The sequence below is a fragment of the Artibeus jamaicensis genome, unplaced genomic scaffold (assembly GCF_021234435.1).
Source record: "Artibeus jamaicensis isolate MK-2021 breed Jamaican fruit bat unplaced genomic scaffold, CSHL_Jam_final contig_1132, whole genome shotgun sequence".
NCBI lineage: Eukaryota > Metazoa > Chordata > Mammalia > Chiroptera > Phyllostomidae > Artibeus > Artibeus jamaicensis.
In genome coordinates, this window is record NW_026521221.1 from 4987451 (window position 1) to 5007627 (window position 20177).

At 35.9% G+C, this 20177-nt stretch overlaps 1 protein-coding gene across 4 annotated transcripts in view; it reads left to right on the top strand.

Moving 5' to 3' along the window:
- SPRED1 (sprouty related EVH1 domain containing 1) overlaps positions 1-20177 on the top strand; it is a 119209-nt gene that overhangs the window by 33638 nt on the left and 65394 nt on the right. For 3 of the 4 annotated variants that reach the window (XM_037143760.2, XM_037143767.2, XM_037143756.2), the window contains exon 2: positions 19380-19554. In XM_037143760.2, the coding sequence (XP_036999655.1) occupies positions 19380-19554 (175 nt within the window). Of the gene's footprint in view, positions 1-19341; positions 19555-20177 lie in introns of those variants that run through there. The other variant, XM_053665491.1, reaches the window with a different exon arrangement.

A 20177-nucleotide genomic window follows, 5' to 3' on the forward strand; every position in this document is an offset into this window, starting at 1 on the left:
TATTATCAAGCTGTCTTTAATCAGTGTTTTGCTTTGACTGGAGTTTTTGTGTAAGTGCCTTTCTTTAGAACTTGATTTTTAAGATTATCTTAAGACCCAGGACTTGAGTAACTAGTTACATTGCTTGAAGTGGTAGGGAAGAAATTACTCTGAATAGAATTTTATAGTGATTACCTTTCTGTTAATTTATTCAAAATTAAGTTTAGTTCTGTGCACCCCAATGTTCATAGCAGCACAATTTACAATAGCCAAGAGCTGGAAGCAACCTAGGTGCCTGTCAGTAAATGAATGGATCAAAAAATTGTGGTACATACATATACACAGTGGAATTCTATGCAGCAGAAAGAAAGAAGGAGCTCCTACCCTTTGCCACAGCATGGATGGAATTGGAGGGCATTATGCTGAGTGAAATAAGCCAGGCGGTGAAAGACAAATACCATATGATCTCACTTTTAACAGGAAGCTAAACAACAAAATAAATAAGCAAGCAAAATAAAAACAAAGACACTGAAATAGAGAACAGGGGTACAGTGACCAGAGGGGAGAGGGGAAGGAATTTCAGGGGAAAAAGGGGAAGGCTTTATAGGAACTCATATAAAGAACACATGGTCAACAACTAAGGGGGGTGGAAATGGGAGGGAAGAGGGGAGCATGGTGGGGGGCTGGGATGGGAGTAAAAGACAGAAAACTGTACTTGAACAATAATTAAATTTTAAAAAAAGATTAGTTTTATAGTTTGCTAATATTCCCAAATACAGCTATACATCGAACTACTTCAGAAACTTAAAATACAGGTCTGCTAAGCCTCATCCTTTAGGAATCAGGGAATGGACCTTGGGAATCTGTGTTTTTAGAAAGTTCTCCAGATAATACTCAATAGAGCTAATCCTCAGACATGAATTTAGGAACCCCTGAGCTAGCGGAATTTTTATCTAGAACATTTATCTAGTGATTCCTGGTCACTTTGGTCATTATTAAATGAATTTTCTGGGATTTTACAAGTTTTATATTTCATGTTTAAGATCAAAGTGTATTCTGAAGTTAAAAATGTATTAAAGTGACATTTAGTTTAAGGAATTCAGGATAAAGTACTAATTGGTTAATTGCTCTTTCTTGTTGCTTGCATTATTTGGGAGATCCTAAAATAAGCTATGTTTATTTATCTAGTTTTCTAGTTAAAAAATAGGTAAATACAGTGGTAAAATGGATAAAACCAATTTATATTTCTGTTGAACTAAATATATCATTATTTTTTTGAGACGAGATGTGAAACCAGTTCACATATAAATGAGCCAGTATTTTAAAAATTAAGAGATTTCATATAGGCAGAATTTCTAGCTTCCCTAAAAATATCAAAACATTTTCATAGTACTGAGCCTACATCCTTACAAGACAGCTGCTGGAGTATAGAGGGTTAAGTGTTCCCTTTACATGGGATAGTACTGCAAGTGTCATAAACCCTGAAAGCAGTAATCTTTCCTTATTTATGTTTGTTTTTACCTCTGTTTTAGCATCTAAGGCAATACTAAGGTATTGGTATAGGCTGAATTTGAATCTTCTGTGGAGTGACTAGAGATAGAAAATGGGACATTTATTTATAAATAAACATTTATAAATAAACATTTATTTATAGCTATTAAATTCCTTTAGAAAAGGCAGGCTATCCCACTTAAAATGATTTGGCTTAACAAATTGATATTAACAAAATGTGAACTGTTTATTCTCTATTATTGGAGAGATGAGTATGCCACATTTATTGGTATGAATTGATTAGTCGTTTTGCATTCAAATCATACTTTCAATAAACTAGCATTCTCTCTTGCAATTTAAGACAAAACTGTTGTCTTGGCTTTTATTAAACTTTATTCTTCAGATTTTCTTGCCTATCTTGAGCCTCTGACCCTCATCACTGATTCCTCTCTTCTTCATTAAAAAAATTGTTTTAAAGCTTAGTTTCAGTGGTACATTCTACTTTTCTTTTACACAGGCTTCTGATTCACTCTTGAAGCTTCCTTTACCAGGATTAATCAGTTGTTCCTCTGAACTCTGATGGCAGTTTTGAAAAAATTACTGCCCTTATTATTTATTCAAGTTACTTGTACAGGGAATTCTCAGAGTCCAGGGACTGCATCTGTGTCTTACTCATCTTTGGATACTTTCTGTTTAAAATATTTGGTTTGTAAAAGACATCTAATCCATCCATTCATTAATCAAACATCTATTATGTACTAGGTTCTGTTGAATTGCTTATGCTTTCCATGGCTTTTAAGTTATTTCCTTTCAGTGTTCTTATCACACTTGACATCTGAACTTATATTCTACATTGACGACAATTTCTTTTCTACATCCTTTACACAGTGTATAACACCACTGGACTGAATCTTTACAGGCCCACAGTCTTGGAGTTTATCTTTGACTCCTGTATTTTTTAGTACCCTCCTTTTCTTACTTCCACAGTATTTGTTCTGTCTGAGTTTTGTTGAAAATAATAAACGTAGGGTTCCGCCTGCTGCTTCTATCTATAAAGACACTGCTCTATTCACAGACTTCATTATTGAAATAGCATTTGGATTCAAATAGCATCTTCCTAGCTGCCTTTCTGTCTCTGCTTCTGACTATTCCAAGCTTTCCTGATCCTATTTTTCAGTATAATTATTTTTAGATACCACTTTAATGATATTTCCCTTGCACAGAAGCCTGGACCAGTTCCCTTTTGAATACACAAGGCTTTCACCAGTAGATCCCTATTTAGTCTGAATCATCTTTGTTGTCTTCAGTAATCTTTCAGCTCAAGCAAGAATAACACATACATTGCATACTCTATGTCTACTTTCATTATGTGCCACTCACTTTAGATGATTTTTTTACCTTATCTTAAACCCACTTCCCTGTACCTTCCTTCAATATGGTAGTGGCTGCTGTTGTTTTAGTATGCCAAGAGTACCTTAGTCTTCTTCTATTAAGAGTGCCCTACTTTTCTTTGGAATCTCTTTTTCATTTTCAGGCCTTTTAATTAAGTTGGGTTGACCCTCTGCATGATGATTGGTTTAAGAATTATCCAGTAACCCAAGCCAGACAAGTCAGAGACAATGGGACTCAATTCCAGCACTTTTGAACTCTGAGAAGAGATACGGTGACCATAAGGATTTTGTGTACCTAGAGCTAATAGGGTGGGGAGATAAGTAACCTTAACCAGAACCAACTTTAAAATGAAGTCAGTTTTACTTAAAATTAAAACCCTTTTGATTTGAAGCATTGTTAGTGCACCTAAAACAATGTCATAAGCAGGGGTCCTGCTGAATTTCATATTGGCAGTTCAGTGTTGTGTCCGCTTGCAGGCACCATTGAGTATGGAAAAATTGAGGAGTTAAGGAAATCTCACTGAGAAAACCTAGCTCTGAAATTAAATCTGAGTTATTTTAGTCTAACTGGAGAAATATTATTGAGAGAATGTCTTTGTTTGTATTCTTAAACGGATCCCTGTTCTTATGGTTAATTGGCATCTGCCAAGACTTTCTTCTCAGAAGACTTGACTCAGAAGAGCAGATGTCCTGCCTTTCCACTTTTAAAGAATATACTTTGACTGGTGGCAAACTCTCACCTGCACTCTTTCCCTGCTCTAGACACATATTTGATGTTCTTTCAGAGTGTTCCATCACAGTTCACTTTTTAAATAAAATGCTATTTGAATTTTGTCTGCCTCTGTGAGTGACATTTTAGGTGATGCTTTGTTGGAAGATACCTTCTATGTTAAAAGCAGCAGTGTTTTTCAGATTTACAACTCAGATTATTGAAAATGACAGGTTGTTTGCTACTGATTTTTATACAGTTAGAATATTATTTTAATGAATAAATTGCATATAATCAGGCAAAACCAATATTTAGCTGATATCAGTAAAGTGAATTACAATAAGAAAACAGGTCTTTAAGATATATATTTATATAAATGTGTTCCCATAAACTTAGCAGTTACTTAGCACCTTTACATAGTAATAAACACTACCAAATCTATTCTTTCTTATTGAAAAAATGGCTTTTGGTTAACTTTTTAAGCTCTGGTTCTCTGGAATCCTGATAAAGAAAGATTGTTAATTGTATTAGGTAGCGTTGTAAAGTGGTAAACACCACATTGACCTGAAGGATTGTGAATGAACTACAGTAGTACCCTCTCATCCATGAAGGATACTCCTAAGACCCCCAGTGGATTTCTGAAACCAAAGATAGTACCAAATCCCATATCAGCTGTTTTTTCGTATACACATATACCCCTGATAAAGTTTAATTTATAAACTAGGCATAGTAAGAGATTATAATAGTAATTAATAATAACCTAAAACAATTATGACAGTAAAAATAAGGGTTACTTGAACACAAGCACTGCAATACCATGATTGTCTATTCCGATAACAGAGGTGGCTATTAAGTGACTAAAGGGAGGGTAGCACATACAGTGTGGATATGCGGGGCCAAGGGTTGATTCACATCCTTGTGGGAGATGGAACAAGGCAGCGTGATATTTCATCACACTAACAACCGCACACAATTTAAAATTATGAATTGTTTTTTTCTGGACTTTTCCATTTAATATTTTCAGACCCCAATTGACAGCAGGTAACCAAACTTGCAAGTCAAAACTATGTATAAAAAGAGGGGATTAGTGTCTGTGCCTGGTAAAAAACCAGAGCTTTGGTCTGTCCTGAGTGTGGTATATTCCTTTATCTGTGTATATCTCTTGCCAGGACCTAAAGAAATTCGTCCACAGGACTGTTACGGGATATTTTAGTCCCTGTATGGAGCACGGGGCTTTTTAGCCTAGAGTGATTTTTACCCATGGGGTTGTATTTTTTCATAACTGAACTATCAGTTTAGGGAGCTAAAGAATAGTCCCTTAGTTGCTATGAGGGCTCCTGCTAGGGGGAAGTCTTGAAGTTGCCCTGCTGTGTTTTCTGTTCTTGTTTTTGTTTTTGTTCTTGTTTTGAGTAAAGAATGCTAAGTAACCTAATTCAGGTTGTATGGACTTTGATTTCTTTAGTTCAGCTGAAAACCATCTGTTAAGGGTGGATGTTGCAAATATCCTTTTGGTGTTATCACTGTCTGCATGTGAAATACTGTTTATTAGTTGTAGTAGCAAGAGAGTTCCGATTGAACAAGTGATGGTGGAATGTCAAGTTCTTGCTCTACGTGAGGTACTATGGATGGTACAGGGCAGTTTAAGATGTGGTAAATAGAAGCTTGAAGTTAAATAATGGAAGATTATGTTAGAGGAATCGAGGGTAGTAACTGCCTAATGAAAAATGTACATGATAAATACATTGAATTCATCAGGAGAATTTCTTATTGCCTCTAGAAGCCAAGACACGAATTAAAGGTGAGTTTTTAAATACAAAGGAGTAAAGAGCAATCCAGGGGAGAAAATGCAATGAAAGGTAATAATTGCATATATTTATATTTATGACTTCTGGCTAAGATGGATGTATAGGTAGGCACACTGTGTCTTTTCACACAACCAAAATAAGGACAACAATTTAGAAACAAAACAACAACCAGAACTGGCAGAAAATTGAACTGTATAGAAGTCTGACAACCAAGGAGTTAAAATAGACAAATTCATCCAGACTGGTAGGAGGGGTGGAGCCGGGGGGCAGGGCGGAGAGGGGTTCTGGCAAAAGAAAGTGATGGCAGCGGGTGGACACGCAGACAGTGGCTGGCAGACCCTGGACGTGGAGTGGCAACGGGTAGACCCAGCGAGATGGCAATTGTGAAGTGGGGCACGACGTGCAAGGTAGCAGGCAGACCGGGCAGTCCCACATTTGTGGGCAGATAAACCAGGGGAAACTGGGGAGCGAGACAGACTGAGCAACCCAGGGCCCCAGCTCGGGGAAACAAAGCCTCAAACACCAATTGAGAACACCTTGGGGGGTTGAGGTGAGACTCCCAGCCTCACAGGAGAGTTTGTTGGAGAGACTCACAGGGTCCTAGAATGTACATAAGCCCACATACCCAGGAACTAGCACCAGAAAGGCCCAGTTTGCTTGGGGGAAGCATTGGAAGTGATTGACACCCAGCAGAGAGCAGAGCAAGCTCCATTGTTCCCTCTGGGACCCTGCCCTGACATACAGCATCACAACCGAGCAACTGGGTTGCCCCGCCCTGGTGAATATATAAGGCTCCACCCCTCATACATAACAGGTGCAGCAAGACAAAAAAAGTCCCAAACGGAAAAACAGATCGAAGCTCCGTAGCAAATACAACTAAGCAACCAAGAGATAACCAACCTATCAGATGCACAATTCAAAGCACTGGTGATTAGGATGCTCACAGAACTGGTTGATTTTGGTCATAAATTACATGAAAAAATGAAGGCTATGCTAAGTGAAATGAAGGAAAATGCACAGGGAACCAGTAGTGATGGGAAGGAAACTGGGACTAAAATCAGTCGAGTGGGCCAGAAGGAAGAAAAAAATGACCAAGCAGAAAAGAATGAAGAAACAAGAATTCAAAAAAAAAAAAATGAGAGGCTTAGGGACCTCCAGGACATCTTTAAATGTTCCAACATCCGAATTATAGAGTTACTAAAAGGGGAAGAGGAAGAGCAACAAGTAGAAAAGTTATTTGAACAAATAATAAAGGAGAACTTCCCCAGTCTTGCAAAGGCAATAGACTTCCAGGAAGTCCAGGAAACTCAGAGTCCCAAACAAGTTGGACCCAAGGAGGAACATACCAGGGCGTATCATAATTACGTTAGCCAAGATTAAAATGAAGGAGAGAATCCTAGAAGCAGCAAGAGATAAGGAGACAGTAACCTTACAAAGGAGTTCCCATCAGACTGTCAGCTGATTTTTCAAGAGACCTTGCAGGCAAGAAGGGGCTGGGAAGAAGTATTCCAAGTCATGAAAGGCAAGAACCTACATCCAAGATTGCTCTATCCAGCAAAGCTTTCATTTAGAATGGAAGGGCAGATAAAGTGCTTCTCAGAGGAGGTCAAGTTAAAGGAGTTCATCATCACCAAGTTCTTATTTTATGAAATGTTAAAGGGACTTAGAAAAGGAAGATAAAAAACATGTATAGTAAAATGACAGCAAACTCACAATTATTAACAACCACACCTAAAACAAAACAAAAATCAACTAAGCAAACAACTAGAACAGGAACAGAAACACAGAAATGGAGATCACATGGAGGGTTAGCAACAGGGGAGTGGCAGAAGGAAAGAGGGAGAAAAGGTACAGAGAATAAGTAGGATAGATGGTAGGTAGAAAATAAACAGGGGGAGGGCAAGAATAGTATGGGAAATGTAGAAGCTAAAGAACTTATGACACATGGACATGAACTAAAGTGGGGAAATGTGGGTGGGAGAGGGTGTGCAGGGTGGAGGGGAATGAAGGGAGAAAATGGGACAACTGTAATAGCATAATCAATAAAATATATTTTTTTTAAAATTGCATATATTTTTTAGTTTATAAAAAAGGCGAAGGTAGTGGGAATTAGCTACAAGTATATGCTAAAAAATGAGCATTCCAGATAGAGTATCTTTCAATATAAGCTTACCCAACAACTTACTTTTGTAAGCTCCCTGTCCCGTATGGTCACTGTTAGCCATATGTAACTATCAGGCACTAGTCAGATTCAACATGTGCTGTAGATGTAAAATGTGCACCAAATTATGAAAACTTGGTTGAAAAAATTTAAAATAGCTCATTAATTATATTATTAAAATGATGCTGTGTTGGATATATTAGATTAAGTAAACTATAATATGAATATTTCATGTTTTTAGCTTTTTAAAGAATTAAGGTGAAATTAACTAATTTAACGATTTAACAACTAAAACCATTGTAAAGTGTATGATTTAATGGTGTGTAATACATTCACAATGTTTTGCACCCATCATCTCTGTCTAGTCCCAAAACATTTTATTGCCCTAAAAGTAAACCCCCCAAACCATATCCATTAAGCAGTTACTCCCTTTTATCCTCACCCTTAATTCACTGACAATCACTAATCTGTTTTATTGTCTGTGGATTTACCTATTCTGGATATTTTACATAAATGGGATCCCATAATATGTGACCTATTTCATACTTTTTCTGTTCTTTATTTCCTCCATTTCTCCCATGTTTTGTGCATTTGATATTTTTGTAGTATTTTTAATTCTCTTCTAATTTGTTATCCTATTTTTTTTTAGATTTTTTCTAGTGGTTACCATGGGGGTCACAATTAACGTCCTAAGTTTATAACAACTTAAATTGTTACTAGCTAAACTTTAATAAGATGTAAAAACTTTGCTTCTATACAGCTTTTTACTCCTTTTTATATTATTGTCACAAATTACACTTTATACATTATTGAGGCTATGAATATAGATTTATAACTAATGTACACAAAAAGAAGTTATAACCAAAAATACTGTAATAAGGGTTTATATTTACCTATGTAGTAACCATTACCAGGGTTCTTAATTTTTACATATGGCCTTGAGTTCATGTATAGTGATGTATAGTGATATTTTATATTAAACTTAAGGACTCATTTTAGCAGTCATAGAACTAATTTACTATTGTCAAATTCCCTCAGCCTTTTAATTATCTGAGAATGTCTTAATTTCCCCTTTACTTTTGAAGGGTAGTTTTGCTGTGTGTAGTTCTTGGTTGACTTTTTTCCCCCAGCTCTCTAAATATGTCATCTCACTGCTTCTTGCCTCCTTTGTTTTCTGTGAGAAACAGGCTTCATTTTATGGAGATTCCCTTGTGTATAATGAGTAGCATTTCTCATGTGTCTTTTAACTCCTTGATTATTTATGTGTTTTGGTTTCTAGCTCTGTGTCCTTTTTGAAGTTTAATTCTTAGATGTACAGATTTATGTCTTTTATCAAACATGGAAAGTTTCTTGGCCCTTATTTCTTTAAATATTCTTTCTTTGCCATTCTCTTTTCTTCTGCCCATGACACATGTACTGGTGCATTTTACAGTGTCCCACAGATTTCATAGGCTCTGTTCTTTTTCTTCATTTGGTTTTCTTTCTGTGCCTCAGACTGGATGGTTTCAGTTTACCTGTCTTTAAGCTTACTAACTCTTCTCCCTGCTGGAATGGGCTATTGGAACTTTCCAGTGAGATTTTTATTTTAGTTACTGTATTTGTTAGCTCCAGAATTTCTTATTCCCAGATTAGTGTGGCATTTTTAGAGGAACTCTTTAAACCTCCCTTTATAAAGTGAAGTGTTATTAACACTGTGTAATCATGTACCAGTATCGTGAGGCTCCTAAATTTCGACTACATTCTCATTTGAGTAATTATTTAAGTCACTTTGTGCTGTCGGTTCTCTCCAAAAGCACTCTTGATAGGTAGTCTTGGGAAGAGCTGAGCATCCTTCATCCGCTTTCCTTTATTTCTGGGTTCAACTGTGTAAGTGCTTATGAAATGCCTATTTTACAGAAATATTCCTAGCACTTATTTTCAAGCATTGGCCATTTCCAGGTCTCTCAAAGTTAGTGATTTTTAATATTATGTGTGGAACTTTCTTTTTCTGAGGTTATTATTTTGCAGATTTTTCAGTCCCTGACTCTTGACTCCATATCTTTTTAGCATCCTTGGTTTGTTTGCTGGATCCCTAAAGAATTGTCATTTTAGACATGCAGGGTTGCCAGCTTACCCGTTATTCCTCTGTCCTTTGCCGTTAAATGCTAAGATGTTTTATGCATGGTTAGATACATTCTCGGCATGGTTAAGCTATAATCTAAATACTTGCTAGGTGCATTTTAAAAAGTGAGTGCTTTTCACTTCTACTAAGTAAGGCTGCCTGTACAGAACCATAGAGGAGATGGCAACATATTAAAAAAATTGTGGGTACTAAATGCGAGGGAGGGATTCCACTGAATTTCTTCATGAAAGTTTTCTTTAAAATGTTGACAGTGAAAGAATTACCTCCTTACTGTCAAGAGAATCTCCCTGAGTATGTTCTCTGACCAGAGAGAGCATTAGTCTCTCGCTGAATTCTCTTGCCATTGCCTGGGAGTGGTCAGGAAAGTATTGCTTCATCTTTGTTAAAAATCCACATTTTTTCATTAATATTTCTGGTAGCACAGATAAGATTAAGCAATATAATTTTACTGAAGACACCGAGAAACAAGAGCAGTAGACGACTATGCCTTCTTCCTATAGAGAGGAAAGGAACTTCTCATATAATAACTACACAAGGGTACACACTCAAGAATATCATGTACCTAATTTAAATAAGAAAATGCAACAGTGTTTGCTTTTTGCTTTAAGTAAGAGTTATTAACCACAGCTAACCATCAAGATATCAATTACCTGAGTCTCCTACCCACACCTTACATGATGGAAGCATTTATAGAAGATGCCAAACTCAGTGATATGCGTCAGGGAAGACTTTCTGCAGAGTAAGAAATATAGGAAAAAATATATATAACTAGATACTGCATTACACTTTAGAAGTCATCCACACTCACTCTAGTCTGTAAGAATACATCTCTGTTAAAGCTGTGCCTGCTTTCAAAGGGGGAAAATCATTTTTCTTCTACCACCAGGAATCCCTATCAGGCATAACTTTCTTTCTTGAAATATCTGTCTAAGGTGCGAGAGGACTCTGGAACTCCCTCTTCTGCCTATATACCCTTTGAGTTCATATCTTCTCCTTTAGAACATGCCTATATTTGTATATCCACTGTGGAATATCCAGTTTTCTTCAGTTAGGGCCTTATTTGCTATCTCTTCTTTCACAGAGCAGCCACTTTGTATAGTAAAATGATCCAACATATCTTGAGAAGAAATACACGTATATGATGTGATTTGTGGGATGTTCCACATTCTCAGATTATGTGGGAATGTATGTGGGAAGTATGTGGAGAAGGCTGGGATACCAGCTATATTTGAACAAGTCTGTGTGTCTGGGGAAAACTACAAATTGTAAACTGCTTCTATTAAATGCTTCCTTTTTCTTTAACACCCAATTCTCTGTAATAATATTTGATATTTGGATGATAATGTTTACTTAAAATATATTGTAGAGAACAAGATGTTTTGTTACTGTGAATATTCCTCTGTGGAAAAATGTTATAAATTCTTTTTGTACTGAACAAGTTTTAAGGGATTCTAAGTACCGTTTTCTTTTGAGGCTGTTTTGTTTTGGTACTGTTGTAGTCTGGACATCAGAAGTCCAGATAATTTCACTGGGCTAAAGTCAAAGTATCCGTAAGGCTGCCTTCCTTCAGGATGGGGGGGTCCGGGGAAGAATCGGTATTCTTGCCTTTTCCAGCTTCTAAAAGGACTGCATTCTTTCTCTTATGACCCTTATCTGTGTTCAGAGCCAAGTAGTGTGTGTAGCATTTTTGAATCTCTGATCCTGACCTCCTCGTCTGCATCTCTTTTCCACTTTAATTGGCATTATATTGGTTTTGCTTTCATTTTTGAATGCTACTTAACATATTTTGTTCTCTTGGAAGTATAATAATTTTATGGTTTACTTGAGAGAGGAGGATGTAACTTAACTGGCATTTAGGTCACTCATTTGATAGGAAATTATCATCCTGATAGATCTGTAAATTATAGAACCTAAAAATAATCACAGGTCAACATTGACCTTTAGACCAAATATTCTTAATCTTAGGTTTGTAAAACTCTTGGAATAGACTGAATCCCCAAAGTTGTATTCAAATATGAGTTTTTAGCTATATATGTATTTTTTCAGGGAAATAGTCCGTAGCTTTAATCACAATTTCAGCATCATCAGTCATTACCCTAGTACCTCAATTTGAGAACCATTTCTGATAACAAATAAACAAACAAACAAAATGGCTTAAACAGATCTAGCTTTGTCTCACGTTTCTAAATTTGTGTACATTTCTAATTGCCAACTGGTCATTTATAATGTAATAACGGTTTTTAAACAACATTTCTAAAACACTTTTCTCTTGTTTCTGTTCCTTTCTCCTTTTTTTCTCTCTGCTGTCTCATCCAACTCCACCTCTGGACTCCATGCTGACAGCAGTTTGATTTCAAGATGTTAAGTTTAACTTGTAATTTTTTTCTTTTACTTTTCTGCCAGAGAGTCTGCTTATATCTCTTCTCATTTTCTTTAGTTCCCAATTTTTACATGGGAAGCTTCCTTTACAGATAGGTTTAGTATTGTGACAATGTATCTATCTAAACATCTCTATTTATTAAGATAGGTAAAATTTGTTATAACAACTTCCTTAGTAATCTCTCTGCCTACAGTCTGTCCATGTTTGAAATTTTTCTGTGCTTTCAAGCTTCGTAAATCTTTATTTAATACCCTCTTTTGGTAGGAAACTTATTTAAGTAAGGACATGATTGATATATATTGGCAATATCATTATAATACTTTGCCAGTTTCTTTGTGAAGATATAGTGGAGTGCTATTTGAAGTAATGTTAAATATATCAATGATGCTTAAAAAAACTTGGAAGTTTTAAAGCATGAAAGGGTAGAAGGGCTTAGAAGTTGGGTTAAGCTTACAAATGGAATGGGGAACTTTTCTGGTGCAATTTCATGCTAGACCAGAATGGGCCCTAGATATGAAAAAAAAATTGTGGAGGTAGGTCTCTTAATTCAGCAGTACTGTACACAGTTTCGAAGACCTGGCTTCCATGCCCAGGAGAACACAGAATCACATGTTGCTGAGAAACAAGGACTAAAGTGGATTTAACTTCTGGGCAGTGGAAAAGGACGTGTGTGTTATAATTCAGTAAATAATGAGTGCTAGCTGTGCCTGACATAGGTGATTTAGGGGCTTTCTGACTTTCACAGAAAAAAAGAGTATTCTATTTGCTAAAGTGGCTTCAAAAGAAAAAGTTTTATTTCTTAATATGGTGTAAAATGTTTAAATAATAGGTATGTATGATATCTTATAAAAAGTCAGCAGCACAAATCATTTCACCATGGTAAAATAAAAACGTTGTTCTTTAAAAGACAATATTGCCCTGGCTGGGGTGGCTCAGTGGGTTGAGTGCTGGCCTGCAAACCAAAGGGTCGCTCATTCAGTTCCCAGTCAGGGCACATGCCTGGGTTGCTGGCCAGGACCCTCATTGGCGTGTGCAAGAGGCAATACACATTGATGTTTCTCTCACTGTCTTTCTCCCTTCCTCCCTGATTTGTAAAAATAAATAAAATCTTTTTTTAAAACAGGGGAGTGGGAGGACGAGAAGGTACAGAAAATAAGTAGCATAGACAGTAGATAGAAAATAGATGGGGGGGGGCAAGAATAGTAGGGGAAATATAGAATCTAAAGAACTTGAGACACATGGTCATAAACTAAAGGGGGGAATGGTGGGGACGGGGGGGAGGGGAATGAAGGGGGGGAATAGAACAACTGTAACAGCATAATCAATAAAAAAATTTTTAAAAAGACTATTAAAAAAATAAAAGAAGTCACAGATTGGAACAAGGTATTTATAATTCTCACAACTGGCAATAATTATTATCTATAATATAAAGAATTTCTGCAAATCAGCCCAGGCTGGTATGGCTCAGTGGATTGAGTGCCAGCCTGCGAACCAAAGGATCACTGATTTGATTCCCAGTCAGGGCATGTGCCTGAGTTGCAGGCCAGGTCCCAAGTAGGGGACGCCTGAGAGGCAAACACACGCTGATGTTTCTCTTCATCTCTTTCTTCCTCCCTTCTCCTCTCTCTAAAATAAATCAATAAAAATTTAAAAAATTATGCAAATCAATAGAACAAAGACAGACAGCCCAGCTGAAAATTAGGGATAGTACAAAAAGAATGAGAATAGCAGGAAGGCTGATGGGTAGATAATGTGATAGGCTTGGTAATCACATAGCAAGAGGTTTCTACAAGGGAGAAAAAAACTAAAAAAAAGGAGGCCATTTATCTTTGTGTTCGGTCCTCTTTTTACCTTAACTTCATTTAAATACCACTTGGAAAATTTAGAAAATAAAGCTCATGGGTACTATTAAGAATTTTAGATGATTTAGAACTCTTACTGTGTAGTTTTAACTTCATCATCAAACCTTTTGGCTCTTCTGCCAAAGTAGACCTAAACCAGTCTATTCCTCTGTGTCCATTATTATCACCTTAGTCCAATCCAGCATTACCTCTCACCTGGACTTCTTCATTAGTTTTCTAAGTCCTTTACTGTGGGTTAAAGAATATATTGGATATAATTGTTGAAATAAGATCACAGATTAAAAGTTGAGATACAATGTAAATTTTGAATTAAATAAAGGAAGTCAAGCAACATTTTACAATAAGAGCCTCTTTGTTAGAAATAAAGCTAGGCTGAAAAAGTGGTTGTTATGTAGTTCATTGTTAAAATGAAGAGTAGAACTTCAGTTGGAAGTATTTTTTAAAATAATATTAAAGAACTAATTATTGTCAGATTTGACTTTTTAGATAAATCACTGGGAACAGATGTCTTTCAACTGAGTAGTTTAAAGAAGCTCAAGAATGAAATTCCTGAGTTTTTGGCTGTAAGAATATGTTGTCATAAATGGCAGTTGTGTGAGAGACTGATAGATTGCAAATATGATACCCAGAAGGCAAAAATCCAAAAAGGTTTTGGATTTTAATTTCATGATGGTCAATATTTATATATATTAAAGATTTTATTTATTTATCTTTAAGAGGGGAAGGGAAGGAGGGAGGGAGAGAAACAACAATGTATGGTTGCCTCTCGTGCGTCCCCTGCTGGGAACTGGCCTGCAACCCAGGCATGTGCTCTGACTGGGAATCGAACCGCGATACTCTGGTTCGCAGGCCCGCGCTCAATCCACTGAGCTACACCAGCCAGGGCCTTATTTATATTTTTATTTATTTTCCACATTTATCAGAATGGGCTTTTGTTGTTTACATGATCAGGGAAGAAAGTTTATTATTACTTTAAATAGAATGTGATTTGGTTTCTTTTAAGTAACTGTTATTTAAGGAGGGAATGACAAGTGCAGATTTTATTGTGCTACAAGGAAAAGCGTGACAGAGTTTAAAGAGCTGCCATCAGTCTCTGGGGGCTGGTGCATGTTTTAGACAAAGAATTACTGCTTTTATTTGGGAACAGAGAAGGACATTTGAAGGAGAGAAGGTTATGGGATTAAAAACAAGTAAAAAATTAGCCATGTCAAAAGTGAAGGTTTTGTCAAAAATATATAACACAATATTGAACAACTCGAATTTTATGGTAAGTATTCTAGGTTTAGTTCTTGAAGTCGAAAGCTGAGTTGTTAAATTATAAACTAATGATGGCTACAGTCAGAGGAATAGTAATTTACATAGGATTTTGGAGTATTTTAAAGTTTGAAAGATCAGCTTGAGTAGGTGAGACAAAGTTTTATATATTTGGTATGGTTGAAAATATGAGATTCAAAAAAGGTTAAATTAAATACTGGCTAGCTTTCAAACCTCTTTTGTTGCATTAAGGTGAACAATGTATCAGACAACTTTACTCTTCCAGTAAGGAAATCGTGTTTTATTTGCTCTTTCTGGAAAGGACATTGTATCTCTTTTAGGTGGCATTTACATATTCCTCTATTTGAGGAAGGAAGGGGAAGGAATTGAGGGTATTAAGAGGAATTATGTTAGGGGATACTTTTGTTTAAAACATTTATATACTGTTAAAAATAACATTCTAAATGTTTATAATATCTTGCATAAAGCCAAAGAATGTTAAAAGGTGGGGTTTTAAATTTAAATTACTTATAGTTTATAAATATGAATTAAAATAATTATTTTTGGAGAAACTCAGAAATGAAGGGAAAATAGTAATTTCACCATTCTAAATAACTACTAGGGTTTTCTCATGTTTTTAAATAATCTTATGTACATTTTTATATTTTTAAAATACGCCTGAGAATCATTGTACAGATTGTAAATAAGAGTTAGTAAGATTCAGAGATGATACAGTAAAAGTCTATGCCCTAAAAAGGATAACAACTCTCACACTCTGAAGTCAAGATATATTCCCTGGAGCTTCTAAATTGGGTATTTTACTCATTGGGTCATCCAAGTCTTAAAGGATCTAGTATAAAATTCTTAAATTTCCCAGTTTATTACATAATTAGACAAGAAGGAAGTCAAGATTCTGTAATAAAATAGACACTTAAATGATTATTGGGAACTTTAATGTAGGTTTTAACCTTCTACTACCTTTTGACTTCGGAGCTTCACTGAACTTAAAGTGTGTTGAGCTTCAGATGTGTAAGTTTAGTTTACATACATTTAAATCTAACATGTCTAAGTTACGTACGATGCTTTTAGTATATCCTTAGGCTTAAATTCTTGATAAACCAAATGATCTTCATCTAGTATGAATTCTACTCCTACAAGTCGGTTCTCACTAGAATAAATTTCCCTGTGTTCTTGGGGTACATGTCATGTTTTCAGCAGAGGCACTTGTACCAACCCATCCCAGGAGGATTCCAGTTTGATATTTATGTCAGTACAGTCTTTATGCACCACACCTCCACTGCCCAGTTCTCTGAGTTGAAGACTGGTAAGAATTGGGCCCAAACAAGAATTAGAGCCTCTGAAAAGCTGCATAATGAAAACCCTTAGATAGAGTGGTCACCTGTAAAGCTGAAGACTTTTGGAGCTTCTATATAAAGAATTATTTTGACACCAAAAATAGAGAATTATGGTTGACCATGTAAATTTGATTTTTCCCTGCCTGGCTTTGAATTACCAGAATGGCAGCTATATTAGTTTAAAATTCTTTGTGTGGTAATAATAATTAATACTTCTGTAGTGTTTATTATATGTCAGGCATTGTTTATATTTATTCAAGGTGGCTTTGGTAACTTTTTGAGGACACACAGCTGGTAAGTTGTTGAGCCAGGATCTAACTTATGAAAGTTTGACTCAACCACAACACAGTATAGCTTTAAAAGCGCGCAGCTCTCTGACAGGAGACTTGTTCCAGATTATATAGAGAACTAAGAAAAATTAGTGACAGAAGACAGTGTAATAAAAACAAAATCAAAAGACTTAAAAGGAAGCCATACAAATGGCCAGTAAGCATATAAAAAGATGTTCAATGTCATGAGTCATCTGGAAGATGAATATTAAAACAACATAGGTTACTGCTGTATATTCACTAGAGTGAATAAAATTTAAAAATCTGAAAACATCCAACATTGGTAAAAATGTGGAGCATCTGAAATTACCATGCCTTACTGATGGGAATATATAAGGGTATAACCACTTTGGAAAACAGTTTAAATACTACCCTATATGACCCGTCAGTTCCATTCCTAGGTGTAATTAAGGGAGTTGAAAGCAAACTTCTCTCTACAAAAAGACTTGTACTAGAATGGTTTTTAACAGCTTTATTCATAATAGTTAATAACTAGGATCAAGCCAAGTGCCCATCAGTATAAGAACTAGTAAATAAAATATGATGCATTTATTCAGTGAGAGGACTACCTAGCAGTAAAAAAGAATGAACTGCTATTTCAACAATGTAATCAGTGAAAAAAATCAGATATAAAGGGTACAAGTAGTGATTTTATTTGATTACATTTATATGATGTCCCCTTACTGAAAAGAAACTAATGTATAGAAGAGTGGTTTGTATGACATCATTGTAACCTGGCAGTTAAGGAGAGTGGATTGGGATGTGTATGCATGAACATGACTGACTTCACTGTACTAGTCAGTGGGGGACATAGATGCTGTTGAGTGAGCATGTGTACTGTGTGGCCATCACATTCAAAATGACTGAGCAAGTAGAGCAACGAATCTGCATTAAACTTTGCATTAAGCTTGGACATTCCTCTGTGGAAACCACTTGGATCATTCAGAAGCTGCAACTGTGGGCAATTGATGATTGGCAGCATCATCACGACAGTGCTCCTGCTTGTGTGTCACATTTCATACAGAGTTTTTTGGTGAGAAGTCAAATCATGCAGGCAATTTAGCTTTCCTCCACCCCAGATTTGGTGCCCTGTGACTTCTGCCTGAAGTTTCCCAAAACTAAAATCATTCTTAAAGGGAAAGAGATTTCAGACCGTTGATGAAATTCAGGAAAATACAACAGGGCAGCTGATGGCGATTGGAAGAATTGTGTGAGGTCCCAAGGTGCCTATTTTGAAGGGGATGGAGGCGTCATTGTCCTACATACAGTGCTTCTCATAGCTTGTATTTTCTTCAGTAAATGTCTCTATTTTTCATATTACATGGCTGGATAACTTCTGGACAGATCTTGTACTTTAGAATTCAGAACAATGGTTATCTGTTTGATGGGAAGGAGATTTAAAGGACATTTCTGGAGTCACGAAAATCTTATATCATGATTATCATGTTGGTTATGCAGACATGTACATTTATCAGAATTTGTTGAATTATATATTTAAGATTGATATGTTATGTATAAAGAATATTTCAATAAAATATGTAAAGTAAAAAGAAATGGGGAGATTTCAGACAAGAGAAATGACAACTGGCAACTTAAGACTTAGAACATACAGAGACACCAAGTAGCATAGAACTGTTACATAGAACCTTAATTAATAACAATCAAGACAAGTTTAAGTTATATTCAGTATATTTTTCAAAGAAGTCAGCAAGGTGTACTATTTTTAGAAAGGATTTTATCAATAATTATATAAAAGTTTTAGAACTAAAATGTTTAAATGTCAGTTATCTAGAACATTAGTAGATTAAACATACTTTTTAGATTTTATGTAAAACATAGTTGTGGTTTTTACTGGCAAATGATTCTGAATGGAACTAGCATGTAATCTCTTAAGAATAAAGTCTGCCAAAAAGAAGGCACGAAAGGTTTCTATAGAACAATTTGCTTGCTAAGTTACTGAAACAGAACGTTTGTCTCCATATGATTTGTGTGATTTAGATTCCCAGTTGTTAGAAGAAATAAAAAGTGTATTGTCTGAGTTCAGCATTTTACTAATAATATATTCCAGAAATGTTAGAAACTTAGAGGTGTCACTATGAAATGTACCGAAATACAATAATTTGTCCTGGTTGTATTGCAGCAGGTAACTAACTATATATATATAGAGAGAGAGACAGGTTTGATGATAGCCTGTGTAATCTGACAGTGTGTGTCCCTGGGGTTTTTCTTTAGTTGTTCCAAAGCAGCCAAATGTGCTTGAACTATTCAAATAATGAATTGAAATGAGAGTTCTGTAGCCTTTTATATGAGGTTAGTCTTCAAAATAAAGGTTGACTTTTTAAGTTAGTTTGCGGTTTTTGACCTCTTTCAAGTAGGTTACTATCTGTGGACTATTATGAAAGTAGTGAATATTTTAGTTACTACATTTTAACTAATGTGGTCTTTGGTTTTTCAAATAAGACTGACAGCTTGGCTGTTTTGTTTGTTTGTTTGCTTGTTTTTTATGGGGAAGCTAATTTGTGATCTTTGCATCTGTTTTAGTAATAGTTATGCACGAGTGCGAGCTGTGGTGATGACCCGGGATGACTCAAGTGGTGGCTGGTTACCGCTTGGAGGGAGTGGACTGAGCTGCGTCACGGTCTTCAAAGTCCCTCACCAGGAAGAGAATGGCTGCGCTGACTTTTTTATCCGTGGAGAGCGACTCAGGGACAAAATGGTAATTAATACTGCAGCTATTGCTGTAATTTTAAGATTTTGTAGAATGAATTACCTACTTAAAATTTTGATTAGTCTACCACAGTTCATGAGAATTATTTTTGCCCAGGATCAATGATTGTGTTTCTGGAGCTCTTTTAATATTAAACACAGTGAACTATGCCTGTTTGTTGTTGTTTTGTTTGTTTGTGTTTGTTTTTTTTTGCTTTTTTGCAATTGGAAGTACCATTAATATAAACATGTTAGGAAGGAGCTGCTTCTCTGGGTAGGTTTGATGGAAGAACATTCATGGATAGTCCCCCCAGTTACTAACCAGCTACACCCTGCCGCCCTTTCCCCTACTATGTCCCTGGATTGGAAGCTGGCAAGGCATAGTTCACAGGCCAAATCCAGTCCTGCGTCCCATTTTAATATGGTCCGTGAGTTAAGAATGGTTTTTAGCATTTTTAAATAATTGAAAGTACTCAAAAAAGAGTAATAATTGTGTGGCACATGAAAATTATATGAAATCCAAATTTCAATGTTTATATATAAAGTTCCGTTAAGAGACCATAAATATCTGGTCCCTTAAACAGAAAAATTTTGCTGACCCCCAGCCTAGACTTTTGTATTTTGTATTCTCAG